The 16,391-nt window shown below is 44.5% G+C and overlaps 3 protein-coding genes across 4 annotated transcripts; 1 reads left to right on the forward strand and 2 right to left on the reverse strand.

Annotated features, from left to right (window-relative positions):
- Nucleotides 1-1,480: 1,480 nt before the first annotated feature.
- Nucleotides 1,481-5,099, reverse strand: LOC112888119 (histone deacetylase complex subunit SAP18). Its single transcript, XM_025954510.1, has 6 exons — nucleotides 4,856-5,099; nucleotides 4,641-4,673; nucleotides 2,874-2,984; nucleotides 2,580-2,675; nucleotides 1,808-1,879; nucleotides 1,481-1,719 (listed from the first exon to the last, which is right to left on the reverse strand). The coding sequence occupies exons 1-6, from the start codon at nucleotides 4,967-4,969 to the stop codon at nucleotides 1,687-1,689; spliced, it is 459 nt and encodes a 152-aa protein (XP_025810295.1). The 5' UTR covers nucleotides 4,970-5,099; the 3' UTR covers nucleotides 1,481-1,686.
- Nucleotides 5,100-6,091: 992 nt separating this feature from the next.
- LOC112880191 (UTP:RNA uridylyltransferase 1) lies at nucleotides 6,092-9,143 on the forward strand. 2 transcript variants are annotated; one of them, XM_025944700.1, is made up of 6 exons: nucleotides 6,092-6,828; nucleotides 6,950-7,312; nucleotides 7,522-7,745; nucleotides 7,817-7,880; nucleotides 8,362-8,558; nucleotides 8,680-9,143. In XM_025944700.1, the coding sequence occupies exons 1-6, from the start codon at nucleotides 6,112-6,114 to the stop codon at nucleotides 8,891-8,893; spliced, it is 1,779 nt and encodes a 592-aa protein (XP_025800485.1). In that variant the 5' UTR covers nucleotides 6,092-6,111; the 3' UTR covers nucleotides 8,894-9,143. The 2 variants fall into 2 exon arrangements, with proteins under 2 accessions (XP_025800485.1, XP_025800493.1); XM_025944708.1 differs by having other exon boundaries at nucleotides 6,953-7,312.
- Nucleotides 9,144-9,280: 137 nt separating this feature from the next.
- Nucleotides 9,281-16,300, reverse strand: LOC112880206 (protein DETOXIFICATION 46, chloroplastic-like). Its single transcript, XM_025944714.1, has 14 exons — nucleotides 15,710-16,300; nucleotides 15,330-15,424; nucleotides 14,745-14,853; nucleotides 14,263-14,318; nucleotides 13,485-13,540; nucleotides 12,776-12,914; nucleotides 12,015-12,152; nucleotides 11,871-11,939; nucleotides 11,664-11,774; nucleotides 11,121-11,249; nucleotides 10,878-10,955; nucleotides 10,245-10,316; nucleotides 9,916-9,978; nucleotides 9,281-9,811 (listed from the first exon to the last, which is right to left on the reverse strand). Exons 1-14 carry the CDS (start codon nucleotides 16,062-16,064, stop codon nucleotides 9,710-9,712), a joined length of 1,572 nt encoding a protein of 523 aa, XP_025800499.1. The 5' UTR covers nucleotides 16,065-16,300; the 3' UTR covers nucleotides 9,281-9,709.
- Between the last annotated feature and the right edge of the window lie 91 nt (nucleotides 16,301-16,391).

A 16,391-nucleotide genomic window follows, 5' to 3' on the forward strand; every position in this document is an offset into this window, starting at 1 on the left:
CCGGTTTGCCCAGATTGTCCAGTAAACCTGAATTGTGCTAATTTTGGGTGTCAACACTCCGCCATCGTTGACAGTTCCATGGCCATGAAATCACCGCCGGAGGGGATGGAGGAGGGGCGGGAGGGCCTCCTCGCGCGGTCATGGCGCCGTCGTCCATGCCGATGCAACCACGCACGTCATGGGGCCGCGCCGCGCCGCCTCCCTTCTTCTTCGAGTTTGTGCGGATGCATAGTTTGAGGGTGGAGCTTGGAGGGCCGGACATGAAGTGAGGCGAAGCGATCTCGAAGACGGGCTCGGGGAGCTCGGGCTGCGACTTGGCGCCGGCCATGGCCGCCGGCTGGTGCCATAAGCAGTTTTCAACCTTTTTTCAGAAAGCCCCCTATGCATTACACAAAACCCCTTAAATTGGATCGTGATTATTAATTGCGGTCCGATTTTTAAATCATGATTAATAATCACAATCCGATTATTTACATAAACCCCCTAAATATTTTCAGAATGGTCCCTCCGCCATGAACGTTGACGGGCTCCGCTTCCGGCGCGGCCCCGGCGACTGCCACGCCGCCTCGGCGTCGCGTACGGAGCTCCGCTCCCCCCTCCCCCCCAGCCTCCCCTACCGCATCCCCCTCCCTCCAGCTCACTGCTGACCACATCCCTCCGGCCATCTCTTGCCCGGGCAAGATCCTCAGACTTTGGGATGACATGGGCAGTGCCGAGGTCAGAGCAGAACATACAATTGTTAGATGTTTCTTTCTCTATACAAATATTACAAATTTTCAAATCCAAACTGCCTGAAAATTTAGCAGCAAGGCCTCAGCATTTAAATTTGTGCATGGATTCTCATTCTCCAGGATGAGGCACAGGAAGGATTGGATGGATCATACAGGGATTTGTTCCTGATTGAGAACCCTAGATGCGCCGCCAACGACGTGGAAGAGGCACATGCGGAGGTTGATCGTGAGGGAGTGGGAGGAGCTCAACAGGGAGTACTTCCGCAGGAGGACCTTCTCCTCCGGCTTCATGCAGGCTTGCTTGAACGCCGCCAGGATGGTCAGCGTCATGTACTCGTACGACAAGGAGCAGAGGCTCCTTGTTCTTGAGGACTACGCGAGGATGCTGCTGCTCTGAAGCGTGGCTTCAGAAATCCAAGCAGTAAAATTCGTTTGCCAGCGGGTTTTAGCAGCATGTCTTGATTACTGAAGAAATCTGGAGAGAAGAGAGGAATGAACTCAAAACTCATGCATTGGATCAGATCGACCCTTTCTTGTACTTACTTTGGCTATCTTCGTCAATCTACAACGCAGGTTCGACCAGCATTGCTAATCCGAGATTAGTTGCAACTTGTAACCATATCCATTTATCTAAATCCTACCTCAAAACTATATCGGTCAGCACTCAGCCCTTCTCAGCATGGAGCCATTGACGTACTTCACAATGGAAAACGCACGGTGTTCAGATTTGAAAAACTCCAGGCACCACAGATATAAGTACCATATTAACAAGCAATCACACCATACACCTTCAGCGTTCAGAATGTTTAGTGAACTTTGATCGTACCAGTATTACAGACAATTTTGGTTCCAATTCCTAGTGCTAACACAGATTCATCCCTTGGCTCCCCAGGGTTTTGACTCACAACAGTTGCATCCGGATCGGTGCAGTCGTCGAGTTCAGCATGGGCATTGTCTACATGATTGCAACGCTCAAGTAATCACCAATCTGCAGAACGAGGCAGCATAGATGAGCAATTTGTGCATTGACAAAAGGGATAATAAGGAAAGGCACACAATACAGCATTGGCGCAAACCTGGAACCCGAGCTCTGCCAGAGTTTTAGCATCATCCCCTCTTCCATGACCAAATGCAAAGGTCGAACCCACCTTCAAATATTCAACAAGACAAGAGTTATGAAATGTTAGCGATGCAGTGGAACATGAGTTGTATAGAGAACTTTGTGCGAGTAGGCAGTTTGCTAGCTGTTTGGATGAACTAACAAAGTAACAAACAGCATTTCAGCAAAAAGTTCATGACCACCCTGATGTGAACAGTGAAGTCACTTCAATACACGCATGGAAAGCCTAGAGTTGTGCTAATGCCGCGGGTTGCATATGTAATACCTAAGAACACAATTGTATGATGGCAAAAGTAGCAAATAATTCAACAGGCTATTAAATAAGAGAAGAATAATTATGAGACTAATGAAAAATTAAATGGACACTGGCTCATAATGATAGTTCATGCATCTGTATTGACACCAAGGGTGCTTCTCATTTTAGCATTAACGACACAAGCTCATTTCACAACAGAACTTTGGTCAAAAATAAAGAAGTGGCATTTGCTATCATAAAAAAGGGAATGTAGTGGCATCAGCGTTAAACAATTAACGCCAAGGAGGCTTCACATTTTTGCAACAGTAGCAAATTAATCAATCCATTTCTTAGAAGAAGGTAGATTTGATAATTGGTACATCCTTAGAAGGATAGATTTGGCATTTGGTACAAGTGAATCATGTGGCACTTGTAAATGAAGGGAAGAGGCCGTTATGGCAAGATAAGTAAAAAAACTGGAATAAACTCTTACCTGTCTGACAACAAAACGGCCATTCTTGTCTGGGTACACAAAAGCAAAAGAAAGCCTAGCATTTCTTTTCCTTGCTGGAAGAGCAACCTCTTTTACCTGAAAAAGGACAATCATAATAATAAGATTGCGAGAAATGCAATATACCACTTGGCATGTTATTGGCATGCAGGCTCAGGCCCCACTTGTCATTGTCACACCCAGTGGTATGCAATTAAGACATGAAAACTTATTTTCCTCCAACATTTTATTTTTTCTCAAAATGGCACAAGCAAGTAAAACATGTGAATGACTTACAAGGTCTGTGAGCTCACGGAGCGTGGCATCCTTCCATGTGTAAATCTGAACTTCATCTTTTGGCTCCTTCCCTCTCACCGCAAACTCTTCATTTTGGTGATGGCCAGCAACCTGTAAATAGTCACCAACAATCAATTTTCTGAATACAGTGTTTCCTCATCGAACTTTACTACAAGACATGTAAGCAGATAAAAGGTTCACAACACATGTATCACATCCACAATACATTTGTGCAAATTACCCACAAATAAACTTATATCCTAAGGTCAGAGATTGCTACTATGGTTTCAGGAAATATTATAGGCAGCCAACTTCAGAATAGACAATATAGTTTCCATTGAACAGCACCAGTTGACCCAGTAAGGCAGTAAGCTTCCAGGGCAGCTAAATAAGTATACCATAAAAAAATGTGCTCATAGAGCACAATTCCTTGCCCAGTGAATAGGTAAGATGTGTAAATGTCAATCTAACTTGCAGGGCATATTATGGTGCGGCCCTATAGGGTGAAGCTTGGGTTTGGGGGATTTCTCGGCCGGTAGAAGGTTGAGTTCCTTCTTAATTGAAATACCATGAGGGTGCTCTTCCCCCACCGGCTGAGGGTTTTTTTTTTCTTTTGACGAAACAAGCAGTTTATTCCCTTTAGTTAAGCAGGTCAGCTTTTTCAAGAGTAATTCCAAACGTCAGCCACATTATGTTTGTTCCTCTTTATGCCACTGTGTAAGTACAGCCTAGTGTTCAACTAAACTTTGCTGATAATTCATTACACCATCAAACAGTTATACTGTTATTACTTAGGCAAAAAAGTGCAGCCCATGCTCCTAAAAGGAAGAACAGAACAAGTAAACTGGTAGTAAATTGCATTTTTAATACCAGAGTTCTATGAATAAGGAAAATTTTCTTCCGATTCCACTACGGGCTGTCTATACCATGAATACCATTCAAAAGTTGAAGTCATATACAAACAAAAACAGAATAAATTTGTGCAGATCACCCACACAAAAATTATATCCTAAGGTCTGAGATTGCTACCGTGCTTTTCAAGAGACATTGAGAATGATAGGTGGACAACTTCAGACTTATTTCCTAGGCAATATAGTTCCCATTGAACAGCACCAATTAACCCAGTACAGCAGTAAGCTTCCAGAGCAGCTAAAGAAGTAATAGAGTACCACAAACAGTTTGCTCACAGAACACAATTCCTTGACCAGATTAGCTAAGTTGTATAGCAAATCTTACAACTTGTAGGACAGCTTACTGTGCTCAACAGCTCTACGGATAATCAAATATGAAAGTGCGGGCTTCCCAACATGACAAAACAGTTTATTCCCTTTAGTTAAGCAGATTAGCTTTTTCCAGAGGAACATATTTTGTTTGTTCCCCTTTATGCCACTGAGTAAATACATCCTAGTGTACAGCTAAATTTCACAGTTGCACCATCACACAGTTATACTGTTATGCAACTTTATTTAGCTAGCAAAGTGCAGCCCATGCTTCTAAAAAGATTCCCAGAGCAAGTAAACTGGCAGTAAATTTCTTGTTTTTAAATACCGGAGTTCTATGAGTAACGAAAAGCTTTCTGCCAATTCCACCATGGGCCGTTGATACCATGAAAACCGTTCAAAACGTGAAGTCATATACAAAGTTACAAACAAGAACAAGTGGATCCAGAACACTACAACCTCTCAAGTCTGAACACACTAAAGTACTAATCAGCACATGTAACCAAAAATTTAGAGGGGGCAAAAACAAAAGGACAAGCATGCTTACCCTTGTGAAGACCCTGAGCAGGAGAGGACAGGTCTGCAACAACAAAAGGAATAGCATGGTATCAGTGAGTAATCAGTCAGATTCATGTTCCCCTCGATGCAAAACCTAACCTAATGCCGTGGAATCGCACATCGTTATCCACCTACTTCTAGAAGCATGAGTTGGAAGAGCCCATGAGTTGGGAGAGCGAGATCAGAAGCAAGGGTGGAACTGACCTTCTCGCGGTCTATCGGTTCGGGGCGGAGGCGCGCCATCGGCGGCGGTCCCCGGTGCTGCATCGGCGGGCCCGGCCGCGCCGGCCTCATCGGCATCTCGCCCATGCCGGCCATCCCGCGTCTTCAACAACACGGCTCTAGCTCTCGCTGCCGCCGCCGCCGCCGCGAGGAGAGGTGAGGTCTGAGGTGGGGTGGGGATGGGAGTCGACGGCGAGGATGTGTCTGGAAGCGAGGCAAATGAACCCCTAGACTTCGCAAATCCCCCCCCCCCCCCCCTGATCTCAATGGAAATTGCAATTAGGTCCGCTCCTCAACGTTCCGTGCGGTTGTTACAATTGCGTCAAGTTCCTTCCGTAGTTCCCCTTTGCTACGTTCACACCATCCTTGGCAACGATTATTATTATGGTATCATAAAGTATAGATCAAACTAAAACGGAATTGTTGCATTGCGAGCGCTCTCAAGTCGAGTCTCATGCTATTTAGTTTAAACCTTGCGTGCATGGAACTATGCTATTTCATTTGGCATATAGAAGGTTATATTTGGGTGGGTTTTACCAACTACGTTTTCATCCGTTTGCGCAAATCAAGACACCGTAGCGTAAACCTATTTCGTAAATCAGTTTTTCCGACTTCACCATATTTAGCGCAGAAGCCCTGTCAAAATAGCCCCTAATTCATATTCACTCCACAACCTATCACGCACAAAAGCATATCTCATTTCCAACATCGTCAAATTGTAGAACTCTCAAGATGCATTTGTAGGGCACTTATATGTGCTAAAGGATTTGTATTTAGCTCACATAATGGATTTGTGTATTCCCATGGCAACTCCTCATGTGAGAAGGCCTTTCAATGATACTAACATGCTAGTACTTGCAGCAAATGTATTAACATATGCACACAGACACAGCAAACTTGCATTAAGTGAACCATCTATGCTCATCACTCACGCTCATTATCTCAAAGAGCGCATGCATTTGCTGATTGTGATTGCATTCATACCAGGGTCTCAAAACCCTGTAGAAGAATGGAGCATTGATGGATGCCACTTGCAGTAATTTTGATGAACAACTCTTCAACTGGTTGCAACGTGTTTTACCAGCGGTTGTTTGTCAATGCCAGACGACAAGCCGGTGACTTTCATAGGGCCGCCGCCGCCTTTTCAAAAAGGCCTTCCTTCCCCCAGGCAGGCCCAGTCCACTCACCCCCCAGGCCCCCCACGCCCCTGCTCACGCCTTCCTCGCCTGCCGCGCGCCATGGCCAGCGACGCCCGGGCCGCCGAGGACGGCGGCGCGCCCCCGCCGCGCCCCGTCGCCGACGGCTTCCTCCGCTTCCTCATCCCGGCGCCCAAGCCGCGCCCGGCCGCGCCCACCACGGCTCCCGCGCGCCTCGTGCCGCCGCACCGCCTCGTCGCGCCGCCGCCCGCGGCCCCCGCGCTGCTGCGCCCCGAGGAGCGCCTCCACATCGTCCCGCCCACGCGGCCCGACTGGCTCCCTCCGCCGCCGCCGCGGCAGCCTCCTGCTCCTCCTCTTCGCTCGCCGTCGCCGTGGGTGAGGCCGCGGCCGTTCCCGCCGGCGTTCGGCGAGCCGAGGACGCGCAATGCGGGTCGCTTCGCTGGACAGGTCAACGGCGCGAGGGGGAGGAGCCCAGCGTCCGTCGCCCACAGCAGTGGAGGAGGTCGCTCTGGTTCTCAGAAGCCCAAGGCGGCGGCGGCTCACAAGGAAAAGAAGGCGTGGGTCGCCGTCGAGAAAAAGGGCGAGGATGCCGGTGACGATGATCGGGCGGCGGTGAGCGAAGGGTATTCCTGTGGGGATGAGACGGGCACTGAAGCCGAGGACCAACTCGAACCGGAGGGCGAGCAGGACACCGGTGGCCATCGCCGGGGTCTCGATCGGGAAGACGACGCGAAGAATTCTCTGGACATGGCTGCTAATCAGGAGTGTTCCGGCGGCGGCGGCGAGCGGCCAAGCGAGGTAGGAAATATCTACAATCTCTCCGTCGTGGCAGTGAAAATGCAAACCGTTCATCGATCGATCGCACATGGTTTGTTCATTCGCTTGCTGAATTACCTGTGCTCGTTTATCTGTTCCGCAGCAGCTCGTATGTCAGTCGAATCAAGCAACACATTCGCGGGGCAGAATGGGCAGATCGCAGGTGGAATGCCGCCCCGACATCGACACCTTCACGCCTGGCTTGCTCGCGCTCTACGAATCCCTGAAGCCGTCAGAAGAGCACAAGTCAAAGCAGAAGCAGCTCGTGGACTCTCTGGCGAAGTCTGTCAGCAAAGAGTGGCCCAATGCCCAGCTGCATCTCTACGGATCATGCGCCAATTCGTTTGGAACATCACACAGCGATGTTGATGTTTGTCTTGAGATGGAGATTGGCACCGCGAGCACAGTTGAAGTTCTTCTGAGATTAGCAGATGTATTAAGAGCTGATAATTTCGACAATGTGGAGGTAAGCCTTCGTTGAGTTTTACTATCGCATTATGCAGCATTCTCATCCAAGTTACTTGCGTTGCTACGCACATTGTTGTGTAATTCTTTACTTGTGTGCAATTCGTACTGCACTTGTTATTGAACTCTGATGAACAATTGCCTTCCATGTCTTCGCTTGATTGTCTGTCCATGTTGTTCCTCCTGGTCTCTAACATGATGTTTATGCAGGCCATTACCAGTGCCAGAGTTCCGATTGTAAAGATGTCAGATTCAGGAAGTGGCTTCTCTTGTGACATATGCATCAACAATCTCTTTGCTGTTGCTAACACAAAGCTTCTCAAGGATTACGCCCAGATAGATCAGAGATTGCTTCAGCTGGCCTTTCTTGTGAAACACTGGGCCAAACTGAGGGGTGTCAATGAAACATACCGTGGAACCCTCTCTAGCTATGCGTGAGTAAAAAATGATATTTTTGGTTTTATTAATAACTATGGTTCTAATCTTTATTTACATGAACCCGCAGGTATGTTCTTATGTGCATTAACTTCTTGCAGCTACGAGAGCCCAAGATTCTACCATGTCTGCAGGTTTTGTACTTAACTTTATCAAATTTACTTGTCAATTCCCAATTATATTTTAGGATAAGATCACTCCTGAATTTTCCCAGCATATTGATACATGATGTTGGTAGGCATGCTAAACCAATTATTTACATTTCAACCCCCCTTTCATTTTTTAAACTTTTTTCTTTTTTTTTCCTTTTACTTGATGGTGGAGTGCTATGCTCGATTGGTCCTGGATTTCCACCATTCGACTCTCTCTCCATATGTATACTTCTTTTTGAATGGCTTGCTCATCATTCTACTATGGTTGGTCACCTTTTATTTTTCTTCTTTTTTTCACTTTTGCAGAAAAAGGTAGATCCCTTGTTATGCGCTATGTTTTTTTCCAGCTATATGTCACTGAACTATGAGTGCAGTTAGAACTCTAATCGTTCATATAGGTTGGAAGGAGCATGGAGCAAACATTTTATCCTAATGCAACCCGCACCCTTCCCTCGTTTTTCAGGCCATGGAGCAAACATATACCATGAATGTTGATGGCACCGAGTGTGCATATTTCGACGAAGTTCATCAACTCCAATATTTCGGTGCTGAAAACAAGGAGAGCATCGCGGAATTGCTCTGGGCGTTCTTCCACTTCTGGGCATTCCACCACGATTACAGGCGCGACGTCATCTCCGTTCGCACGGGGAGCACAATCAGGTAATAAGAGCCAACGGTCTTTTTCTGAACAACAAACTTTGAGCGTCGATTTCATCAGATTTCACGTCGGACTTGAAGAATTTTACAAGTTCACTTCACTCTATATGATTTGTGTGAACAGCAAGCAGGAGAAGAACTGGACTACTCGCGTCGGAAACGACCGCCACCTGATGTGCATCGAGGACCCGTTTGAGACCGGCCATGATCTAGGCCGTGTGGTTGACAGGCAGACGATCAGGATCCTCAGGGAAGAGTTCGAGCGAGCTGCTGCCGTGCTGCAGTACAACGATGACCCCTGCGTGGCTCTCTTCGAGCCCTATGACTACGAAAATTAATCAGCATGAAACAACCTGACAAGTAGCTGACAGGACAGTTCAACGACGATGTCCAGAAGTGAGTTCTGACTCGGATAATAAATCATTAAGACATCTGATAAACAAAGTACTAACTGGTTGAAACGTAAGAATTGTGCCGGGTGCAACATCTTGTTGCAACAAGGATATAAGATCTCCTATGTGATAATTTTAAGAAAAAACGATGGTAAGAATTGTAGCAGGCCGTAATGAGTTCCTGTAAGGGCACGCTTGCACGTGAGTGCTCTGCCGTCTGCACCCTGAAGAGGCAAATTTAATTATCTGATTTGGAGAACATGCCATTGATGCCAACACTGATGGCCTGTACTGTAGGCCAATGACGCATTCTTTCAATCTCACTTCCCAGGATTTATGAACAATTTCCATGATATTAGACATCTCGTAATTCTTAACAAAAATAAATAGGGCACCCTGTAAGCTCACTTAAACTCCAAACTTATGGCGTCAAGTGTTTGACAGTGTAATCGCTACCCTTCTCAGTACCAGGAACCTATCACGTAAAATTCCTATTTTCCTAGGGCAAAAGATACTAACAAGAGGATGAGTTCTACCCTAGGTAGCCAACTGGCCTTTTCATGGCCCTAACCTCCTAGGCTAAGTATCAAACCTTGCTTCCAAAGAATACCGCCCACAACTGCACATCTCCCCCAACACAGAGCTAGGCCAAGTGGCCAACTTATGGCACAAAGAATGGCAGCTCTATGATCTTTCCAGGTTTGTGTCTCTCCTTTTGTATCTTCATCATGATCTCACCTCATCAAACGGTATGTACGATCTTCACGTGGCCTTCGTTTTGATATAGTCAACCTGGTTAAAGTTTTCATTGTACAACATGCCCATCGGAGAAATGAGCCGTTGTAAACCACTTGCAAACCGACTCTGCAATGTACAGTTGGACACATTGTTCAAGAAAACCAGATTAGGGCTAGTTAAGACATTAGCTGTTATATGTAAAGATATCCAATATATAGAAATGACCATACCCACTGAAACAAGACGAGTATCCACCAGCATCCTGGCAAGCTACCAAATTTGTTGCGGAGAACCTTTCAAGATGAAACAATAAAAAATATCACCATCATAAAGCCTTGTAATCTCAGACTATGTAGTACGGATTCACGCTCTTTTCCTTGCTCAACCTAATCAACTGACAGCAATCAAAAGTGAACAGAGGGTAGAAAGTACTGTGGTCACATTCTTATTATTGATTGTTCAGACTCCTGTTCCCTCTTTTTAATTGAAGTAGCAGAAAGATTCATGTGGTCTCCCACTAATAACTCACGACAGGAAAAAGGAGAACAAACAGGCATACCATCAATAGAAGGGTTCCAATGCAAAAGCAAACACCCATTGATTGACTCAAATATCGCAGATCCCTTCCGGCCTAAAAGAGGACGAAAACATAAATTATATGTCAGCACATTTTTCAGCAAATGGTAGGCAACAATATGCTGACCTTACAAAATTATGCATGAATATCCCTTCAATCTATTAGATTACACTACCATGCCATAATGTCAAAGATTGTTCAAACTATTACACTACTACTATGCCTTTTTTGCATGGGAATAGTACGAGGGCTCCTCTAGTATGTCATTGCTATGTTTATTGCAAAAGCAATCATACTCAAGCATGCAAATTTATCTGGCATAGTGTGTGTTGGCTTGTGCCCAATCAACATGGCGAACTTTAGGTAGCCCTAGGAGTTCGCACTCTTTGGATGCTCGCCAAATTTTTAGAAGAAACACATAGCTTCATGGTCATACCTCATGCATTTTTCTTTTCAAATGCTTGGCCAAATGCCCGTGAAACCAAAACATTGGCCAAAATTGTTGCCAATGTTTGGTAGGGCTAATTTGAGTGCAAAACAAACGAGTCTGGTTAACCCTTTAAAGGAGAATCAGTGCGGGCCAGACAGAGGAAATAAATCAGATTATCAACATACCAATAATGTTCCTTCAAGGGAGTGTACTGAAGGAGTCACCAGCAATGCACTGAAATATGGAGCCAGTACTCTGTGCATCTGTCGGAAATATAAGGCAGATGTAATGAGTTACAAAGAAAATTTCAAGAATTAAACACTAGCGGCCAGGCAGATGTAATGAGTTACAAAGAAAATTTCAAGAATTAAACACTAGCGACCAAGCATGAATAATATCTAGATTTTTTTTGAAGCGATGTCTCAGACCTGTTGGACAACCATTCTGTCATTGGTGAAGAGACTAGGGAAAAGCCATGGAACAAGTGTCCCTACTGCCCCCAAAACCGCTCCAGCAATCGCTCCAATGATCACAAGTGACTTCAATAGCATCCTTGCCTACAATAAAGTTAGCTTGAGGATCTTTCAGAGTAGTAAGGAACAAAATATTCATACAGTTTAGTGCAGAAATGAATTTGAAGTATGCAGTGTCAACCATTAGCTGTAGCTCTAATGGAGGAGAAAGAAGGTCTGTGCAAATACACTTTCCATGAAAAGTATATAGAACATGAAAGCTCAAAAGAATGTGTCTCTTGAGAAACAAACTGCTGAAGAAAGGCTAACTGTATCAATTGATTCATCAAGTGTAATTAGTTTTCTTTAGCTGAAGTGCTGAACCATATGAAATCATATAAATACAAGTGTGCAAGGACACATATTCATCAAACAACGCATTACTATCAATGCCGGTAAGGGAAACAACGCTATAGCATCGTTATTTACATAAATTTTAACACTGCAATCAATAGGTACCTTGGTCAAATTACGATTAGCACCATATATCAGCTCCGGCATGAATGACTGTGCAGTTTGCGACAGAGGCTCACCCCAAACAGTACACATGCATAAGATATTAATCATAACCTTCAAAAAATATGAAGTAAATGATAAATTCATCAATTTCCCTTTTATTAGTTATTCCCTCGTGAGCAATCATTTTGTAAGTTACCAAGTATAAACCTGGTGTGCTGCAAGAGTTACTGCTCCCAAAGAAGTCGCTGAATATGTGAGCAATGCATAAAATGCTACCTGAAGAGAATTTTGAAATAATTCGTTAGAATGGTATGAAGAAAGTATACAGATTGTCAGACCCCAAAATGATACCTTGGATGTCATTGTCACAAAAACAGGAGCTGCAATTTCAAATATCTGCAGCAGCTCTCTCGCGGATGGAATTGTAAATGAGAAAGCTTGAAAACCCTTATTGTTTAGATTCCGCATCATCATGAAAGCTGCAACAACCTGATAGTATGTCAAAAAAATAGCCATTCAAGAGACAGACCCAACAATCGAAACAAATTGGCTATAGATCAACATTAGTAGCCAGAGGAAGACGGTAGAGTGATCAAATCATGAAGAAAGAGAACTTGCTGGTAAGAAATGAAGTTTATACTTATAGGTTTTAGAGGCGGTCTGGATAAAATAAAATAAAAAAAACTTTTACCACTATGGTATTTCACTTGGGGACAAATCAGAATGTATGCCTATTAATCTATACATCGGATGATCAACAACTTTGTGGAATCATGCTCAAGTTGTTACATGCTTTTTGGGTGACGACCAGCCTAGGCCAAGTCCTTAGCATAGCAAGAAGGAATTATCCATCTAGTTCTTGTGTGCCCCTCATAGATGATCTCCTCTCCATTAACCTTAAATAGAGAGGAGTATCCTGCCATTAGCATATAATAGGCACAAACTATTCTTTTTCAAGTTAAACTAATCTGAGACTTCATTATCTCTCGATTTCTAGCTTAATGTGCAAGACAACATAACAAGTCCATCTTCCACAAAATAGAAAGAGGAAGTCAATAGTGCCACCAGAGATGTGAGATGGTGAGTTGGTGACTGGGAAAGTGTGTCGGTACCTGTGAAACCATAGTTGCCCAGGCCGCACCAGCAATTCCAAAGCCACAAACAGAGCAAAGAAGTATATCACCAACACCATTTACAACAGTAGCAGCTGCCAATGCCTTCAAAGGACCCCAAGAATCCTTCATGCCCAGACTGAGTTAACAAAACACACCATATGATAAGAGATGCATCCAATCAAGATAGTTGTAATATAGATAGCTTATAAGTATTCATTTATATCTGAACCATTTTATTCATGTAAGTGTGTAGCTGTGTAACCCACACATGTTTATTCATGTCAATATGAAGACTAGGTGATTACAAGTGCTGACTATTCTTAATACTACAATTGCCAAATTCAAAGAGATATCTACCAGTGTTCCACTAGTTCTCGCTAAAATGCTCAAGATTTATGCGCATTTTCACTGCTCTGCTACAATTATAGCATTTGGGAAAGCAGTTGGGGATCTAGAGTGGAGATATAGCTTTTAACCCACATTCCAAACTTCTGCTTCATGACTTCGATTAACTTTTAGCATTAGGTTTCTTTTGTGGCTAATTTTACTTTTTTAATCTGAATAAACAAAAGTAATACATTTAGACTTTGACAACCTGCAGTTTGACAAAGAAGAAAGACAGGACAGAATTAGCAGGCACGAAAGTATAACGAGACTACCAACCTATATCCAATAAAATAAGAGAAGGAATGGGCATTGCACGTACCTGGCACTTTGAGCAACTAAGCCCACAAGAACTGCAGGCCATGCAAAGCCTCTTATCTGAAAGTAAGTACACATATTGGTACATGTTATTTCACACAAAAAGGGTAGGTTAACTTTATATCCTATAATATAGGGTATTTCAAGAATTCAACAAGCTTAGAAGTAGGTGTGAAACAAGAACCCAAGTCACCTAGCCAAGTAAGGAAAGGATCTGTCCAGACTGTCTAGGGACAAAGATAATAAACATATAATGGAGACAAAATAGGCAATTCAAAAGATAGTTTTACAGATTATGATAATAAGCAATATCTGGAGCTAAATAAGCATAACACTGTTTGAAAGTTCAATCATGGTATATGCACCTCATCTGCATCAGGTGAGGACGTGACGTGATCACGTCATATCAGTTCACCACATGAAAATATGCAAAAGTACAGCTGTCTCACATGTAGACTTCATATGCAGAAAACATGTCCATCGGGTCTTATCATCCATCATTAACACCCATGTTTACACATAACTCTACACAACTAGTTGAATATTTTTCTGTCTGTTTCCCATTCTCATGCACAAGCCTACGAGGTTTTATTTCATATACAACATAAAGTTGAAATTTGAACCATATCAATTTATGCTAGTAATTTTTTAGTGGTATGCTCAGTAAGAGAAAACTCAAACCATAACATGCTAGCTATATATCCCAGAAATATGGCATTTCCTATAAATTAAACTGGGGAGTAATGTCGCAGAGAGAGAGAGAGATGTTGAACTATACAAACCTGTGCGTATGTATTGGCCGAAGAGATAATTTCATAATTCCCTGATCCAGCAAAAGCTGGAAAGCAGAAAAAAGAAAACAGGTTATATAGTTCAATGGAGGATAGTGCAGGTACCACATATGAAGTTCAATTAATGTATCATGAGTATAGCAAAAGATTATATGTGGAACAACAAACTGACAGGAGAAATATAAGTGTGTACTATCTTTTCTAACCACACATCCTAATCTGAAAATAAGACTAAAATCAGAACAGTAGTCAAGATAAAAGAAGTACATAATCCCTACTTTAAACAGCATTGTGTACTTAGTTGGTTGAGTTTAGGACAAAGCAAAAAAGCAGTAAATGAGATAATACTATGACAAATTAAGTAATCATCAAGGTTTTCATTAGAAAATACAAAATTCTCAACACTTCAAAGGAAGTATGAAAAGCGGGATGATTGTTGTAGCTCCAGATACTATTTTTCTTTAGAGTGTTACCTGACAATGCTTGAGTACCAAAAACTTTGGTGAACAAAAACATTCCTATGCCACAAGCAAGAGCAATAAACAGCAACATAGACACTTGATGTTGTGCAAGTTCTTTGTCCTGCATATAGTAACTGCAACCAGATTAGGTTACCGATACAGTAAGAATGTAAAATCCAAGAAGGTGATTGACATCTGACACTGATAACCATTGAGCACACAAGGTACAACTGTAACAACATGCCAAACTGCCAAGTGCCAAAATTCACGAGAGCTTGGTTTCACATTGGTCTATATACTGCTAAATGGTATCCTATGGAGGGCGTGGTGCAATTTTCTTAATACCAAAAAAATGTACAGTCACATGAAGAGGGAGCAAAGTTATATCACAAGTCAAGCATGCTGGGGAATGAATATCTTTTTTTTTTGTCACAGCTTCCTTAATTTGGCACCTCTAGTCTTTTCAAAAAGGCAAGCATACTAACTACAGTTTTGGAATAACTTTATGGCGCCTTATAGACTACGAGATCAAAATCAGTTCATGTAACATTCTAACATAGAGGCACAGAGCATCTGGGATGGAATCAGAGGATGCACCTTTTTAGCTAAGGAGGTGGCCACCATGTTAGAGGTTGCAACCGAAAGGAACATGAATATGTAGCTTAGGTAGTCGCAGAACACTGTCCCAGGCCCTGAAAGGAATTGAAAGCAAGCAGTGGAATAAGAAAAATGCATTGAGCTTTCTGTCAGATGGGCCTGTTTTACAAATTTTATGGACATCACAACACGTTTATCAAGCGTGCAATCACCGCATTTGGCGATTAGCTCACCACGGGGAACGTGTAAAATCCACGTCGCATTTGGGCAGGGAGATTAAGAGCGATAGGTAGAGAGCCACTGAATATTACTAGTATGCTGCGATATGGCCTGCGCCGTAATGCCGTATGGAGATAGATAGGAAGGCAAAGGAGAAGGACCTAGCGCGGCGAGCTGGAGGGCGGAGGTCTGGCCGATGACCATGGTGTCGATGAGGCTCATGAGCGGGCCGCAGATCCAGAGCCCCAGCGCGGGGCCCGCGAACACGACGATGTCCCGCACCTGCTCCCATATCCCCGCCGCTGCCGCCTGCTCGCCGCCGTCCTCGGCGACTCGCGCGACCGCCGAGCCGGCGCAGCGGCAGCGGGCGGCGCTGGAGAGGCGCGGGCTCTCCTCGAGCCGCGGCGGCCGGAGCAGGCGGAGGCGGGCCGCGGGAGGAGGAGCAGGGAGGCGGTGGAGGGAAGCGGGGGCGGGGATGAGGTGGGCGGCGGAGAGGAGGCGGAGGTGCGCGGACATGGCTGCCGACGCCTGAGGAGTCGGAGACTAGAACCAGTTCACCTCAGCGCCGGCCTCGTCCCCCCTTGTGCTGTGCTGCTCCGGATCGTGTGGAGGGAGGGGACGCGAGCAACCAACGGCCGTGGCTGTTGCTGTAGCTGGCCAGCGTGGGTGTCCAAAGTCCAAAAGAACCGTCCCACTCTTCGTAGCACCTGCACCTTCTTGGCAACTGCCACGATGAAAAAGGCTCGTCCCCTCATGTCTCCTACCCGAAACCGGTCAGCCAGCCAAATCGGCAAGCTACAGTCGTACAGCCAGCTGATTTGGAGCCACTCCAAAATCACAATA

Source organism: Panicum hallii, chromosome 1 (genome assembly GCF_002211085.1).
Source record: "Panicum hallii strain FIL2 chromosome 1, PHallii_v3.1, whole genome shotgun sequence".
In the NCBI taxonomy this organism is placed as follows: Eukaryota; Viridiplantae; Streptophyta; class Magnoliopsida; order Poales; family Poaceae; genus Panicum; species Panicum hallii.